Here is a 17,742-nt window from a genome sequence, read left to right on the forward strand (position 1 = left end):
ATTACTTCCTTTTTTCTCATAATATTAGGACAAACCTCATAAAATTCAGATTTGATCCTCAGTCACAAAACATTGATTATATAATTGTTAATTTTTAATATATTATTAAAAACGTTTTGTCTCGTCAAATTACAACTCTGTTCTTGCAATATTACAATTTATTTGGTGAAACTGCAACTTGGTTCAATTCAACTCAGATTTAATCCTCAACGTTTTTTTTAAACTGTGCATTTCCAACTCCTATAATACAGATTTTGTCCCCTAAAGTAGGACTTTATTCTCATTACGTTGTGATATTTTCCCATGAAAATTGTCAATTTGTTGGCTCAACGTTGGAACTGATCTTGTAAAAATTTTCATTTTTGTCCTCATAAACATTTTTAATTGTATAGTTGCTATTTTTTTAAAATGTAACATTATTTCATGAAAAGGGATTTCTCTTCTAAAATAGATATATGGCTAAATCTGTGTATTCCGTCAACACTGCCTATCTCTGGCAGTGTTTTTCAACCTTTTTTGAGCCAATACCAGCAGAAATCATTAAAAAACGAAACTCGGTTGACAGTAATAAGTCGATGTCAAAATTGTTGGATATGACTTTAAAGCATAACCAAACATGCATCACTATAGCTCTTGTCTCAAAGTAGGTGTACTGTCACCACCTGTCACATCACATCATGACTTATTTGGACTTTTTTTTGCCGTTTTCCTGCTATTTTGGTGGCTTTTTCTCTTTTTTGGGTATTTTCCCCTGAGCAATATTTCCCGCATCTACTTTGTTTTAGCAAACAAGAATATTTCAGTTGTTTTTATCCTTCTTTGTGGGGACATTGTTGATTGTCACGTCATGTTGGGATCTACTTTGTGGACGCCTTCTTTGCTCCACAGTAAGTCTTTGCTGTCGTCCAGCATTCTGTTTTTGTTTACTTTGTAGCCAGTTCAGTTTTAATTTTTTTCTACATAGCCTTCCCTAAGCTTCAGTGCCTTTTCTTAGGGGTACTCACCTTTTGTTTATTTTTGGATTAAGCATTAGATACCTTTTTACCTGCGCACTGCCTCCCCGATTCTGACATCTACAAAGCAATTAGCTTCCGGCTGCCACCTACTGGTAGGGAAGAGTATTACACGGTTACTCTGCCAAGCTCTAGACAGCACCGACACTCAACAACAACACATCATTTGCAGACTATAAATACTGGTTTGCATAAAATGTTTTTAACCCAAATACCCCCCGCGACCCCAAAAGGGAATAAGCGGTAGAAAATGGATGGATGGATAGGTGAAATTAGATAATCTCCTACGGCACACCAGACTGTATCTCATGGCACACTGGTGTGCCACGGCACAGTTGTTGAAAAACACTGTTCTAAGGAAAAAATGAAAACATTATAATGATAATAATAATAGATTCATCCATCCATTTTTCAACCGTTTATTCCTTTTGGGGTCGCTGGGGGCTACAATCGGGCGGAAATAATAGATTTTATTTGTAAAAAAAAGTACTTTACATTGAGCAAACAATTTCAAAGTGCTACAGTGTATTAAAAAAATAATAATAATAATAAAAAGATAATAAAAAGAAAAACTAATGCGACTTGTCCAGGGTGTACCCCCCCATCCGCCCGATTGTAGCTGAGATAGGCGCCAGCGCCCCCCGCGACCCCGAAAGGGAATAAGCGGTAGAAAATGGATGGATGGACTAGAAGAGCCTAATAGCTAGAACTAGTATGCATATATCTATAAAAAAGCTTTTTTATAGATTTTTTGTTGTTGTTTTTGTTTTGAGTGACAGCAGTGTTGAAGAGGGTTTGAATTTTTAATGTGAAATCAATAAAAAGAGCTATGAAAGAAAAAAAGCTTTTTTTAAAAAGAAGGGTTTTTAAGCCTTTTTTAAAAGCATCCACCGTCTGTGGTGCCCTCAGGTGGTCAGGGAGCGCGTTCCGGTCCCCCATATGTTTTATTACGTTCTTTTCAATTCATGTGATATTAATCTAACTAAATGTAAAAATAATAAATGTTGTGTTATCTGCTCTGAATTGCTGTGGCTTGATAAAGACGGCTAATTTAGGTCTGGCTCCTCCTCCTATAGGCAAGTACGTCTACCAGCCCATGACCAACGTGTGCCAGCTGCCCAGCACGGCGGTGCCCCCCGCCGACGCGGAGTACAGCGGCACCATGGACCTGTCCGTTTCCCTGGCCGAGCGCTTCCTCAAGCTGGCGCCCTGCTTCCGCTCGCCGCCACACCTGGAGTCGCCGAAGTACTGCGTCATCGCCGACCTGTTCGTGGACGACTACGTGGTCAAACGCATCAACGGCAAGATGTGCTACGTGCAGCGACCCGCGCCGGCGCTACCCGAACCCCCTCAAACCGCCGCTCCTCCCCGACCCGCGCCAGCCACACCTCAGAGGCCTCGAAACCCTCCCCGGCCGCGGCCCGCCGTCAAGCCCGCGCCGACGCCTCCGTCGGGCCGCCGGCTGCACAGTGAACATAAACACCCCTCCCCGCTGGACAAGGTAAAGGGCTCCAAAATGGACCCCTGCTCCTCACCGTCCAGCTCCGAGGACTCCGGCATCAACGCGCTGGGTCTGCACTGTATGGAGTCCTGTGAGGAAGAAAGCGAGGAGGAGGAGGAAGAGGAAGAGGAGGGGGAAGAGGACGACGACTTGAGCACGGATGAAAACTCCAGTCCCGGCAGCCCGTGGGGTCGAGACGACGGCGCTGTCCTGTCTCCGTCCAAGTCTATCATCGAGATCATTGAAAAGATGGAAACAACTGTCTAGATCAGGGGTGCCCATTACGTCGATGGCGAGCTACCAGTCGACCGCGGGGGGTGTGTCAGTCCATCTCCAGCCAGACTTTTAAAAAAAATAGACCTAAAAATGAGTGATCATCAATCTTCACCAAGACGTCACTTAAATGACATTCACGGTACCGGAGGGTCTTGTGAGATGACGCTGGCTGCTGCAAGATCATTATTATGAAAATATGACCGAGAGGAAGGCGAGAAACACTTTTTATTTCAACAGACTCTCGCGCCGTACCTTCCGTCAAAACTCTAAAGGCCGACTGCACATTTCCTATCTTCACAATAAAAGCCCTGCTTCATGCTGCCTGCGCTAACTAAATACAGAGTCTCGGAAAACTGGCGTGCACAAGCGATCCCTCAGAAAGCTGGCGTGCACAAGTTTCCGAGACTCATATTTAGTTAGCGCAGGCAGCATGAAGCAGGGCTTTTATTGTGAAGATAGGAAATGTGCAGTCGGCCTTTAGAGTTTTGACGGAAGGGACGGCGCGAAAGTCTGTTGAAATAAAAAGTGTTTCTCGCCTTCCTCTCTGTCATTTTTTCATAATAATGAACTGGCAGCAGCCAGCGTCATCTCACAAGACCCTCGGGTGCCGTGAATGTCAATCAAGCAAGCTACGGAATTTGCCGCCAATGTTTTTCTTGTAAAGTGTATGGAAGCTGGATGAATTAGATGCCAAAAACCAACCACTTTCATGTGGTATTGTACAGAAAGGACAACTTTTTTTCCTCCTCCATTTGAAAATGTGGGCGTTATCATCATTACTGTCTGATTCCAATCAATGCAAGTCATCAGAATCAGGTAATACACCAACTTATATTCTTGTCTTGGTGGAAGAAAGACATCTATATGTGTTACACATGCTTGTATTATCATTAAACACATTTAACTTGTTTACTAAAAAGGCTTTTTCATAAATAAATAAATATAAATGATCTATATAAATGAGGTAGATCCCCTCGAGTTGGTCAATTGAAAAGTAGCTCGCCTGCAGAAAAAGTGTGGGCACCCCTGGTCTAGATAACCCGGAGCGCCATCAAGAACGGCGCCAAAGGATTCCGCAGGAAATGAAGCGCACCTCACATCTACTCACGTTCCCCGCATGGAGTCTAGTCCTACCATACAGGAGGCGAAGCACAGCGTTCAGAGAGCACACCACGGAAATGTAAAGGAGTGTATTATGGGTAATAGTCGTATAGCGCTTTTCTACCTTCAAGGCACTCCAAAGTGCTTTGACACTATTTCCACATTCACCCACTGATAGCGGAAGCCCTAACCACCAACCATCAGGAGCAAGGGCGCAGTCTCTTGCCCAAGGCGAGGTTGGTAGAAGGTGGGGATTGAACCAGGAACCACTCTCCCGACCCCCGCCACGCCGTCCCCCGTCTTCATTAATGTTATTATTTTTGTTACAGAAGTGACGAGGAGCCACACTGAGAAGAAAACGTAGCATAAAACTACATAAATACAGACGGTCCCTTATTTTACATCAGGGTGTCCAAACTTTTTCCACCGAGGGCCTCACACTGAAAAATCAAAGCAGGCGGGGGCCCATTTTCATATTTTTTATTTTAAAAAACAATGCAATAAGTGTATAAAAAATATACATTTAGGCCTCCACTCAGTTATGATCCTAAAGGGTTTTGGTCCAAAAAAATATAAAAAATGTGTCATTATTTAGTATTGCTATGTTCTTTATTATTCAAGTTTTTAAATCTCTAGAACCGGGGTAGGGAACCTATGGCTCTAGAACCAGATGTGGCTCTTTTGATGACTGCATCTGGCTCTCGGATAAATCTGAACTGACGTTGTTTAACACGATAAATAATGAATAATTCCACTTGTAATCACAGTGTTAAAAATAACGTTCAAAATATGAAACATTCTCATGCATTTTTAATCCATCCATCCGTTTTTCTACCGCACCTGTTCAAGAAGTTGCGTTAACGGTAAGAAGTTATTTATTTATAATTGGTTAGTGTGGGGTTTTCCCTCCTGGGGGTTCTTCAGACCCCCAAGCACCGACATGAGAGCCTGTTTCAGGGTTACAATATTGTTTTATTAATAGTATTTCCAGCCCCAACCCAGTCTCTCCTGGTTTCTGCTCATAACAGAGCGAGAGGTGATTAGATAACAAGGCCCAGGTGGGCCATCTACGCACCTGTCGCTGCAGGCCCGCAGTCCACGCCCCCCCTCCACAGTTAGCTTCAGAATAACAATGTAACCTATTATACTCTAGAAATGTTGGTCTTAATTAAAAATACACGCGTTTAGTTGTGTTGAGTGTTAAAAAAAATATTATATGGCTCTTAGGGAAATATATTTTAAAATATTTGGCTTTTCGGCTCTCTCAGCCAAAAAGGTTCCCGACCCCTGCTCTAGATCAACATTAGGGGGGGAAAAAAAAATGGAAAAACCACAAAATATGCAATATTTTCACCCAATAACCTTTTTAGGTGGAATATTTGAGATGATATAATAATTGGAGCCTTCATTTTGGATTTTGATTCATTATTATTTTTTGAGCAGTGACACTTAAAAACAAACCACCCCAAAATAATTGGGGATCCAAAAGTGCTGAAAAAATAAATTATACATTTTTTCTACTGTTTACTTTTAACATAATTGCGGCGGTATAGCTCGGTTGGTAGAGTGGCCGTGCCAGCAACTTGAGGGTTGCAGGTTCGATTCCCGCTTCCGCCCTCTTAGTCACTGCCGTTGTGTCCTTGGGCAAGACACTTTACCCACCTGCTCCCAGTGCCACCCACACTGGTTTAAATGTAACTTAGATATTGGGTTTCACTATGTAAAGCGCTTTGAGTCACTTGAGAAAAGCGCTATATAAATATAATTCACTTCACAATAATCACGAGATTAATTTCAGATACATCCGTCAATTTTAGGTTTTATTCTTGTTTACGTTTTTTGTTTGTATGTTTTAGGCCATGGGTGTCAAACTCTGGCCCGTGGGCCAAATTTGGCCCGCCGTGTAATTTAATTTGGCCCTTGAGGCAATAATAAATTAACATAAGAGCTGGCCCGCCGCTGTAACGCCACATTCACCACTAATACTCATACTCGTCAACCCTCCCAATTTTCCCGGGAGACTCCCGAAGTTCAGTGCCCCTCCCGATTTCCACCCGGACAATAATATTGGGGGCGGGCAGTAAAAGCACTGCTTTTGGCGTTCTCTACATGTCGCCACGTCCGCTTTTCCTCCATAAAAATAGCGTGCCGGCCCACTCACATAATATATGTGGCTCATACACACACACAAGTGTATGCAAGGTATACTTGGTCAACAGCCATACAGGTCACACTGAGGGTGGCCGTATAAATAACTTTAACACTCTTTCAAATATGCGCCATACTGTGAACCAACAGCAAACAAGAATGACAAACACATTTCGGGAGAACATCCGCACCGTAACACAACATAAACACAACCGGACAAATACCCAGAACCCTTTGCATCACTAACTCTTCCGGGACGCTACACTATACACCCCCGGGCCCCAACTCAAACCCGCCGCTGAAAGAAGGCATTAAATTTGTGTTTTTATCTTATTTGATATGCCATTGATATTTTTTAATTATTATTATTTGAAACTTATATAACTATAAAGTTATATAAGCCTTGCTTGGTCAATATTCAATGCAAAACTTGTTTGGGTCCCTATTAAAGGCTTAATTTGTTAATTTGTTCAGTTTTAAATTTTGGCCCACTCTGTATTTGAGTTTGACAGCCCTGCTCTAGATCAACATTAGGGGAAAAAAAATGGAAAAAACACAAAATATGCAATATTTCCACCCAATGACTTTTTTAGGTGGAATATTTGAGATTATATAATAATTGGAGCCTTCATTTTGGATTTTGACTCATTATTATTTTTTGAGCAATGACACTTAAAAACAAATCACCCGAAAATAATTGGGGATCCAAAAGTGTCCTACTCATTAAAATAAATACTTTTAACACAATAATCTCGAGATTAACTTCAGATATATCCGTCAATTGTAAGTTTTATTGTTGTTTACGTTTTTTGTTCATATGTTTTAGGCCCTTCTTTTAAAAAAAAAACACAGCTTAGTTTTTTATATGGCAAAACACAAAATATACAACATTTTCCCGAAAAAATATCTCAAAGTGGAATATTTAATGTGACGTAATTGGAGCCTTGAATAGGTCAATAATTCAAAATGACATTTATTTTGATTCATTATTATTTTTAATAGAAAGAAATAGCCTGCATGGCAGCTTTGTGTTCTTGTTAGATTTCACCTGTTTGCTCTTTTATACCACTTTTTATGTTTTTAATTTTTTTCAATTGTATTCTTAAAATGTGCCTTGGGGCCGTTAAAAAATAACCCGAGGGCCGCAAATGGCCCCCGGGATTTTGGTCAACAGCCATACAGGTCACACTGAGGGTGGCCATATAGACAACTTTAACACTGTTACAAATATGCGCCACACTGTGAACCCACACCAAACAAGAATGACAAACACATTTCGGGAGAACATCCACACCGTAACACAACATAAACACAACACAACCCCTTGCAGCACTAACTCTTCCGGGACACCCCTGTTATACATGAATAAAAATTGGTTTTTATGCAGGGAAATAAAGATGGATTTTTCTTTTAGAAATATCCTATAATATCGGACTGCCGATAAATGCTTTAAAATGTAATATCGGAAATTATCGGTATCGGTTTCAAAAAGTAAAATTTAGGACTTTTTAAAACGCCGCTGTGAGCGCCAATAAACCTCAAAGGCACTGCCTTTGCGGGCCGGCCCAGTCTTGTAACAACTACGGCTTTTCACACACGCAAATGAATGAAATGCATACTTGGTCAACAGCCATACAGGTCACACTGCGGGTGGCCGTATAAACAAGGTTAATACTGTTACAAATATGGCGCCACACTGTGAACCCACACCAAACAAGAATGACAAACACATTTTGGGAGAACATCCGCACTGTAACACAACAGAACACGCGTTTCTCCTCATTGAGCCAAATTTGAATCCTGTCTCTGTTTAATTCCTTGCTTCTTGTCTGTTTAACAGCAGTCTTAAGTGTTTGAACCTGACCGCGGTCTTTCTGTGTGGAGTTTGCATGTTCTCCCCGTGACTGCTTTGAAAATAGTACTTTTTTGTAACAGTACCACTTTTTGTCAGGTTCAAACACCGAACTGTGTGTCACACAAGACAAGAAGAAGGACTCAAGCAGAGACGGGAGTTCAATTTCGCTCATGAGGAGAAACGTCTGGGGCTCTACAGTCAGTTACAGTTTCACCCTAAGCTCTAAGGTACAGTCCCACGTGCTCCTCTATTTATGCGAGTATGCGAGACAACTTGCAATGGAGTTGAGTTGAGTTTGAGTTTATTTCAAACATGCAAACATACAACATGATACATCACAATTTCCAGTTTCAACATGTTTGAAATGAAGTAGAAGCACAGTTTATTTAATCCTACCCCTTTTCTTTTACATAGCAGTTGCTAAAACCTTTGTTCACTTCCTGTTCTCAATTTAGTAATCACAATTAAAAAAAAGAAATAAATAATAATTGGTGACGTAAGTTACATTCATTTTTGATTGATTGATACTTTTATTAGTAGATTGCACAGTACAGTACATATTCCGTACAATTGACCACTAAATGGTAACACCCGAATAAGTTTTTCAACTTTTTTAAGTCGGGGTCCACGTTAATCAATTCTTATTTATCTCATATGATGAGATAAGTAAGAATATTTTGAGAATGAATGAATACAAGATTAGAAGTTGTGTGCCTTTGCACGGATAGAAAAGTACAACTTCAGCACAATTGATAATAACTATAGCCACGGCCTTAAAGCATGAGAGTTGTGTGATAACTTATACATAATTAATCCATAATTTATTTTCAAAAATGACAAGTACTGTATATCCTCAAAGTTTGATTGATTGAAACTTTTATTACTAGATTTCACAGTACAGTACATATTCCGTACAATTGACCACTAAATGATAACACCCCAATAAGTTTTTCAACTTGTTTAAGTCGGGGTCCACGTTAATCAATTCATACTTATCTCATATGATGAGATAAGTATGAATATTTTGAGAATGAATGAATACAAGATTAGAAGTTGTGTGCCTTTGCACGGATAGAAAAGTACAACTTCAGCACGATTGATAATAACTATAGCCACGGCCTTTAAGCATGAGAGTTGTGTGATAACTTATACATAATTAATTAATAATTTCCCTTCAAAAATGACACGTACTGTATATCCTCAAAGTTCGATTGATGGATTGATTGAAACTTTTATTAGTAGATTGCACAGTTCAGTACATATTCCGTACAATTGACCACTAAATGGTAACACCCCAATAAGTTTTTCAACTTGTTTAAGTCGGGGTCCACGTTAATCAATTCATACTTATCTCATATGATGAGATAAGTATGAATATTTTGAGAATGAATCAATACAAGATTAGAAGTTGTGTGCCTTTGCACGGATAGAAAAGTACAACTTCAGCGCGATTGATAATAACTATAGCCACGGCCTTAAAGCATGAGAGTTGTGTGATAACTTATACATAATTAATTAATAATTTCCCCTTCAAAAATGACAGGTATATCCTCAAAGTTTGATTGATTGAAACTTTTATTAGTAGATTGCACAGTACAGTACATATTCCGTACAATTGACCACTAAATGGTAACACCCGAAATAAGTTTTTCGACTTACAACTCATGGTAAAAAGTCCTGCCTTTTTTCTGTAATATTTCCTTCTAACGTCTTGTAAATGTGTCCTTGTTTTTTAGCCAGCGGTCTCATTATTTACTTTTCTTGTCAGTGTGGTTCTAATTGTCCTCCATTGAGAAGCTCGACTAAACCCGGCGGTTGTTAGAATTATGCCGACAAACTTTCCAAGCAGTGAAAGTTCAGATTCCTTGACGAAAATCAAGTTTGTCATAAGACGCCGTTGTGTTCATTTCTTCTTGCAGCTCTACACGGATATAAAAAGAAAGTCCATATTGTCATGCCAAGGCCAGCCACCTCTTACAGGGGAAAAGTACACAAAGCCTTTGAAAGCAGAGTTAGTCTGCACTTTACTGACGCAGGTCCGTGGTTTTAGGTCCGTGTTCGACAATCAAGGATTAAACACAAGCACATTCCTACGCTCTGCCTGCCTGTGAGAATGATCTCGGTTGTCTACTGTGTGCTCCCCAAGTCTTTAGTGGGCTCGGAACAAAGCCAGACTTGCAATGACCTCCATTAGCCACCAAGAAATGGAACGGCATGGGCGAGTCTCAGTGGAATCTGCCGAGACCGAAGAACGGGACACTTCTACAAACATAGAAAGTTAGATTGGGAATTCAAATATGTTTAGAGAGAATTGTATGGCCTTGTCTGCTTTTGATCGTGGGAATGGTACGCAGCATACTTGCCAACCCTCCCGATTTTCCCGGGAGACTTCTGAATGGGGAGTGCTCAGAGAGTTTGGGGTAACGGACTGTCTGATTGTGGCTCCATGTATGATCAGTGTCAGAACTTGGTCCGCATCGCCGGCAGTAAGTTGAACCTGTTTCCAGTGAGGGTTGGACTCCGCCAAGGCTGTCCTTTGTCACCCATTCTGTTTATAACTTTTATGGACAGAATTTCTAGGCGAAGTCAAGGCGTTGAGGGGTTCCGGTTTGGTGACCGCAGGATTAGGTCTCTGCTGTTTGCAGATGATGTGGTCCTGACGGCTTAATCTGGCCAAGATCTTCAGCTCTCACTGGATCGGTTTGCAGCCGAGTGCGAAGCGACTGGGATTAGAATCAACAACTCCAAGTCCATGGTTATCGCCTGGAAAAGGGTGGAGTGCTATCTCCGGGTTGGGGAGGAGACCCTGCCCCAAGTGGAGGAGTTCAAGTACCTCGGAGTCTTGTTCACGAGTGAGGGAAGAGTGGATCGTGAGATCGACAGGCGGATCGGTGCGGCGTCTTCAGTAATGAGGACGCTGTATCTACCAGTTGGGGTGAAGAGGGAGCTGAGCCGGGAGGCAAAGATCTCAATTTACCGGTCGATCTAAGTTCCAATCCTCACCTATGGTCATGAGCTTTGGGTTATGACCGAAAGGACAAGATCACGGGTACAAGCGGCCCAAATGAGTTTCCAGGTCTCTCCCTTAGAGATAGGGTGAGAAGCTCTGCCATCCGGGAGGAACTCAAAGTAAAGCCGCTGCTCCTCCACATGGAGAGGAGCCAGATGAGTTGGTTTGGGCATCTCGTCAGGATGCCACCCGAACGCCTCCCGAGGGATGTGTTTCAGGCATGTCCGACCAGTAGGAGGCCACGGGGAAGACCCAGGACACGTTGGGAAGTCTATGTCTCCCGGCTGGCCTGGGAACGCCTCGGGGTCTCCCGGGAGGACCTGGACGAAGTGGCTGGGGAGAGGGAAGTCTGGGCTTCCCTGCTTAGGCTGCTGCCCCCGCGACCCGACCTCGGATAAGCGGAAGAAGATGAATGGATAGATGGACTCCTGAATTTCAGTGCCCCTGAAAAATCTCCCGGGGCAACCGTTCTCCCAAATTTCTCCCGATTTCCACCCGTACATCAATATTGAGGGTGGGGGGGGGTGTCCTCTACAAACTGTCGTCACGTCCGCTTTTCCTTCATACAAACAGCGGGCTGATGTAGATGCATAATGTATGCGGTTTCTACACACACAAGTGAATCCTGTATACCTGGTCAACAGCCATACAGGTCACACTGAGGGTGGCCGCATAAACAACTTAAACACTGTTACAAATATGCGCCACACTGTGAACCCACACCAAACAAGAATGACAAACACAATTCGAGAGAATATCTGCACTGTAACACAACATAAACAAAACAGAACAAATACCCAGAACCCCTTACAGTACTAACTCTTACGAGACGCTACAATATACAAACCGCACCCCCCAACCCCACCCACCTCAACACCGCCCCGCCATCTCAAACAACTCCCCCTTCCCCAGATCTCTCGAATTCGGAGGTCTCAAGGTTGGCAAGTATGGTACGCAGGCCAAGCTAGACTGGTGTGTCACGTTTCTTTTGTGCGTTCAAAGAGGAATAGAATCGTGAATATAGGCGGTTTCAAATTATTTCAAAACTAATGGCATCAAAAACGTAGTTTGCATGTCTATATTTACCTGCAAAATACCAAATGGACTAAATGTAGTGTTCAGAATGTTCAAGGAGAAGAGGATTCAAGGCTTTTCTAGCATTAACCTTATACAGAACACAGTCCTCTTTAAATGGACTTTCATGTTTTATGTTCTATTGATGCCTATATTATTTTCTTATGAATAAATACTAATGAAACTGCACCTGTCTTTGGGTTTGTCATTTGTATGAAAAACTCATGCCCATATGGAAAGACCCTTACAGCAGAGCTGCAGAAGACAATTCAGAACATAGAGATGAGATACTACTGAATACTCATGGGTATGTCCTACACCCAACATGTCACGGACGAAGAAGTCCGGCAAAAAGATCAGACAAGCCTTCGGCCCACATGATGACCTGCTCACCACGGTCAGAAAGCGGAAACTGAGGTGGTACGGACACATCACCAGATCCTCAGGCCTTGCAAAAACCATCCTGCAAGGTACCGTACAAGAGTATCTACATCGAGACATGGTTCTCGATGTAGATGTAGTGCTAACAGTTTTCGATGGTGTGGACGTAGGCATTGAGGATCGAATTCTCACAAGTTCCAGACGACCAACAATCTGCAGAACGTAACACCTGTACTTTGGCTTTCTGGGTCTCAGGAACAGTGAATGTAAGTCTGTCAGCAGTACAATAAGATTTAGGGAGAAGGTAAGGGTCTAGTCTTTGTACTTGTTTTTGAAGATCTTGGTGAAGTTCCAGCGCTGGATGCAGTGACAAGCTACGTCCCTAACAACGCTTTCGTGAAGAGCTGACGACAGGTCGCGCCATGGGATACGTGGAACCTTAGTACGGACGATGTTATCCTCAAGCGGATCCTCAGGCTTTGCAAAAACCATCCTGCAAGGCACCGTACAAGGTGGTAGGAGACGAGGGAGACAAGAGAAAAGATTGGGAGATATCATCGGAGAATGGACTCACCTGAAACTGGTACGGACACATCACCAGATCCTCAGGCCTTGCAAGAACAATCCTACAAGGCACCGTACAAGAGTATCTACATCGAGAAATGGTTCTCGATGTAGATGTGGTGCTGACTGTTTTCGATGGTGTGGACGTAGGCATTGAGGATCGAATTCTCACAGGTTCCAGTCGACCAACGATCTGCAGAACGTAACACCTGTACTTTGGCTTTCTGGGTCTCAGGAACAGTGTAAGTCTGTCAGCAGTACAATGAGATTTAGGGAGAAGGTAAGGGTAGAAATCATATTTGTACTTGTTTTTGAAGATCTAGGTGAAGTTCCAGCCCTGGATGAAGTGACGAGCTACGTCCGTAGCAACGCTTCCGTGAAGAGCTGACGACAGGTCGCGCCATGGGATACGTGGAACCTTAGTACGGTCGATGTTATCCTCAAACGGTCTCAAACACATCACCAGATCCTCAGGCCTCGCAAAAACCACCCTGCAAGGCACCGTACAAGGTGGTAGGAGACGAGGGAGACAAGAGAAAAGATTGGGAGATAACATCGGAGAATGGACTCACCTGAAACTGGTACGGACACATCACCAGATCCTCAGGCCTTGCAAGAACCATCCTACAAGGCACCGTACAAAAGTATCTACATCGAGACATGGTTCTCGATGTAGATGTGGTGCTGACAGTTTTTGATGGTGTGGATGTAGCCATTGAGGATCGAATTCTCACAAGTTCCAGTCGACCAACGATCTACAGAACGTAACACCTGTACTTTGGCTTTCTGGGTCTCAGGAACAGTGTAAGTCTGTCAGCAGTACAATGAGATTTAGGGAGAAGGTAAGGGTAGAAATCATCTTTGTACTTGTTTTTGAAGATCTAGGTGAAGTTCCAGCGCTGGATGAAGTGACGAGCTACGTCCCTAGCAGCGCTTCTGTGAAGAACTGCTGACGGCCCGCGCCATGGCACACTAACTTTTTAAGCTCATGTTAGCATGCTAACAATAAATAGCTAACTTTTTAAGCTATGTTTTACAATTTTTGCTCCAATTTCCCAGCCCATACACCATAGAGCCATATAACTTGGTATGTGACACAAGCTAACTAAAGACTGTAGGGTAAACGGTAGCAAAATTAGCTCAAAAAGCTAGCACTTTAATGCTAGCATGCTAACCCAAACATGCTAACGGTTCCAATGCAGGCACTAAAACACTTTTTTAATTGACAATACCCAAACTATGACGATCTGTCACTTCACTTCTGGTTGTGGTTCCTTGTATGGTGTTGTTTCCTGTCGGCGCTATTTTTGTACCCCTTCCTGCATGAGCGCTTGTTCCCCTCGCATGTCCCTGATTGGCAGCCCGGCACACCTGGTTGCAGTTGCTAAGTGGTCGTTTCATGTACTCCCTCCCCGCTATCGGTTGCGATGCACAGGACCTGGCATGGACCTCCGCGACTGCGGGTGCGGAGGTACCACTCGCGTCTACCTCCTCGTCAGCCACGGATGTGGCCGTTCCGTGGACGCTTGCCTCCCCTGCCGCGGCGGCGTTCGACTGGCCGCCGCCACTTGACCCATCCCCAGTGGATTTGGGGACACTTGGCCTTGTTGACCCACCACCAAATCCTCCCTTTGCATTCCCGTGACTTTGAACTTGTTGCGGGTTTTTTTTCTGTCCCTAAAGGGGTTGGGGTACTGTGACGATCTGTCACTCCACTTCTGGTTGTGGTTCCTTGTTTGGTGTTGTTTCCTGTCGGCGCTCTTATTTTTTGGTCCCCTTCCTGCATGAGCGATCGTTCCCCTCACATGTCCCTGATTAGCAGCCCGGCACACCTGGTTGCAGTTGCTAAGTGGTCGTTTCATGTACTCCCTCCCCGCTATCGGTTGCGATGCACAGGACCTGGCATGGACCTCCGCGACTGCGGGTGCGGCGGTACCACTCGCGTCTACCTCCTCGTCAGCCACGGATGTGGCCGTTCCGTGGACGCTTGCCTCCCCTGCCGCGGCGGCGTTCGACTGGCCGCCGCCACTTGACCCATCCCCAGTGGATTTGGGGACACTTGGCCTTGTTGACCCACCACCAAATCCTCCCTTTGCATTCCCGTGACTTTGAACTTGTTGCGGGTTTTTTTTCTGTCCCTATAGGGGTTGGGGTACTGTGACGATCTGTCACTTCACTTCTGGTTGTGGTTCCTTGTTTGGTGTTGTTTCCTGTCGGCGCTCTTATTTTTTGGTCCCCTTCCTGCATGAGCGATCGTTCCCCTCACATGTCCCCGATTGGCAGCCCGGCACACCTGGTTGCAGTTGCTAAGTGGTCGTTTCATGTATTCCCTCCGCGCTATCGGCAACGATGCGCAGGACCCGGGCATGGACCTCCGCGACTGCTGGTGCGGCGGTACCACTCGCGTCTACCTCCTTGTCAGCCATGGATGTGGCCGTTCCGTGGTTGCCCGCCTTGCCTGCCGCGGCGGCGTTCGACTGGCCGCCGCCCCTTGACTCGTCCCCAGTGGATTCGGGGACACTTGGCCTTGTTGACCCACCACCACATTCCTAACTTTGCCCTCCCGTGACTTTGAACTTGTTGCGTTTTTTTTTTCTGTCCCTAAAGGGGTTGGGGTACTGTGACGATCTTTTACTTCACTTCTGGTTGTTGTTCCTTGTATGGTGTTTGTTTCCTGTCGGCGCCCTTATTTTTTGGTCCCCTTCCTGCATGAGCGCTCGTTCCCCTCGCATGTCCCTGATTGGCAGCCCGGCACACCTGGTTGCAGTTGCCAAGTGGTCGTTTCATGTACTCCCTCCCCACTATCGACAGCGATGCGCAGGACCCAGGCATGGACCTCCACGACTGCGGGTGCGGCGGTACCACTCGCGTCTACCTCCTTGTCAGCCACGGATGTGGCCGTTCCATGGTCGCTCTCCTTGCCTGCCTAGGCGCGGTTCGACTTTCTGCCGCCACCTGACTCGTCCCCAGTAGATTCGGGGACACTCGGCTTTGTTGACCCACCACCAAATCCTCCCTTTGCACTCCCGTGACTTTGAACTTGTTGCGTTTTTTTTTTCTGTTCCTTATGGGGTTGGGGTACTGTGACGATCTGTCACTTCACTTCTGGTTCCTAGTATGGTGTTTGTTTCCTGTCGGCGCTATTTTTGGTCCCCTCCCTGCATGAGCGCTCGTTCCCCTCACATGTCCCCGATTGGCAGCCCGGCACAACTGGTTGCAGTTGCCAAGTGGTCATTTCATGTACTCCCTCCACGCTATCGGCAGCGATGCGCAGGACCCAGGCATGGACCTCCGCGACTGCTGGTACAGCGGTACCACTCGCGTCTACATCCTCGTCAGCAGCGGATGTGGCTGTTCCATGGTCGCTCTCCTTGCCTGCCTAGGCGCAGTTCGACTTGCCGCCGCCACCTGACTCGTCCCCAGTAGATTCGGGGACACTCGGCCTTGTTGACCCACCACCAAATCCTCCCTTTGCCCTCCCCTGACTTTGAACTTGTTGCGTTTTTTTTTTCTGTCCCTAAAGGGGTTGGGGTACTGTGACGATCTTTTACTTCACTTCTGGTTGTTGTTCCTTGTATGGTGTTTGTTTCCTGTCGGCGCCCTTATTTTTTGGTCCCCTTCCTGCATGAGCGATCGTTCCCCTCGCATGTCCCCGATTGGCAGCCCGGCACACCTGGTTGCAGTTGCTAAGTGGTCGTTTCATGTACTCCCTCCGCGCTATCGGCAACGATGCGCAGGACCCGGTCATGGACCTCCGCGACTGCTGGTACAGCGGTACCACTCGCGTCTACCTCCTCGTCAGCCACAGATGTGGCCGTTTCGTGATTCCCCGCCTCGCCTGCCGCGGCGGCGTTCGACTTGCCGCCGCCCCTTGACTCGTCCCCAGTGGATTCGGGGACACCTGGCCTTGTTGACCCACCACTAAATCCTCCCTTTGTCCTCCCGTGACTTTGAACTTGTGTTTTTTTTCTGTCCCTAAAGGGGGGGGTACCGTGACGATCTGTCACTTCACTCCTGGTTGTGGTTCCTTTTTTGGTGTTTGTTTCCTGTCGGCGCCCTTATTTTTGTTCCCCTTCCTGCATGAACGCTCGTTCCCCTCACATGTCCCTGATTGGCAGCCCGGCACACCTGGTTGCAGTTGCCAATCAGGCGGATATTTATGCCTGCCTCGCCTGTTCCTCAGTGCTGGAGGATTAACTATGTTTGGGACCGTTTGCACACACGACTGCTTCTCCCTATTTGTGAGTATATTAATAGACTCTTACCTGCACCTCGTTCTCCTGGTATTCTTTTTTCATTTGCATTATTTCATCCACGAAACATTCGTTTAAACGAATTGCATTTGTGCAAACGTCCGAAGGGAAGGCAGCAGGTGAATGAGTGAGTGGAAACCACAGAAGATCATGTGTGTTTATTTTCAGGACATCAGAAAGACAATAGGTGTCAGACTGACGTCCTTTCAGGAGGACATGAATATGCTGATGTCATCAACAACTTTCTGACCTTGCCCAAGAGCCCCCATCGATTTTGTCCATTTATCCTCAGCGCTGTGTCGGGTGTATTGATTCTTTTTTTTTTCCCCTGCAAGTGCGAGAGGTGGAAAAAGCCAAATTGAAATGTTACCCAGTTTCTAATGGGAATTAAACTAATGTCACCAGAAATAGTCGTATAGTAGCAGAAACACAATGTTCCATCTTCTAGCTTCGGTTTTGTACAATATGGTCTTCGTCTCAACATACCGTATTTCCTTGAATTGCCGCCGGGTATATAGTATGCGTCATGCCGGGTCAAACTCGTTTCGCAAAATAATTAGCGCATG

General features: G+C 44.9%; 1 protein-coding gene and 1 long non-coding RNA gene across 2 annotated transcripts in view; both read left to right on the plus strand.

The window, feature by feature from the left end:
- zgc:162707 (UPF0524 protein C3orf70 homolog B) overlaps positions 1 to 2,979 on the plus strand; it is a 57,508-nt gene extending 54,529 nt beyond the window's left edge. Inside the window, exon 2 of the mRNA XM_061878880.1 lies at positions 2,090 to 2,979. Within this exon, the coding sequence (XP_061734864.1) occupies positions 2,090 to 2,781 (692 nt within the window). The 3' untranslated portion in view covers positions 2,782 to 2,979. The remainder of the gene's footprint in view (positions 1 to 2,089) is intronic.
- Positions 2,980 to 3,373: 394 nt separating this feature from the next.
- Positions 3,374 to 12,167, plus strand: LOC133538458 (uncharacterized). Its single transcript, XR_009803001.1, has 2 exons — positions 3,374 to 9,081; positions 9,438 to 12,167. It is a non-coding gene; the product is annotated as an uncharacterized LOC133538458 (long non-coding RNA).
- The last annotated feature ends 5,575 nt before the right edge of the window (positions 12,168 to 17,742 follow it).

This window comes from Nerophis ophidion, linkage group LG19 (genome assembly GCF_033978795.1).
Source record: "Nerophis ophidion isolate RoL-2023_Sa linkage group LG19, RoL_Noph_v1.0, whole genome shotgun sequence".
Taxonomy (NCBI): Eukaryota; Metazoa; Chordata; class Actinopteri; order Syngnathiformes; family Syngnathidae; genus Nerophis; species Nerophis ophidion.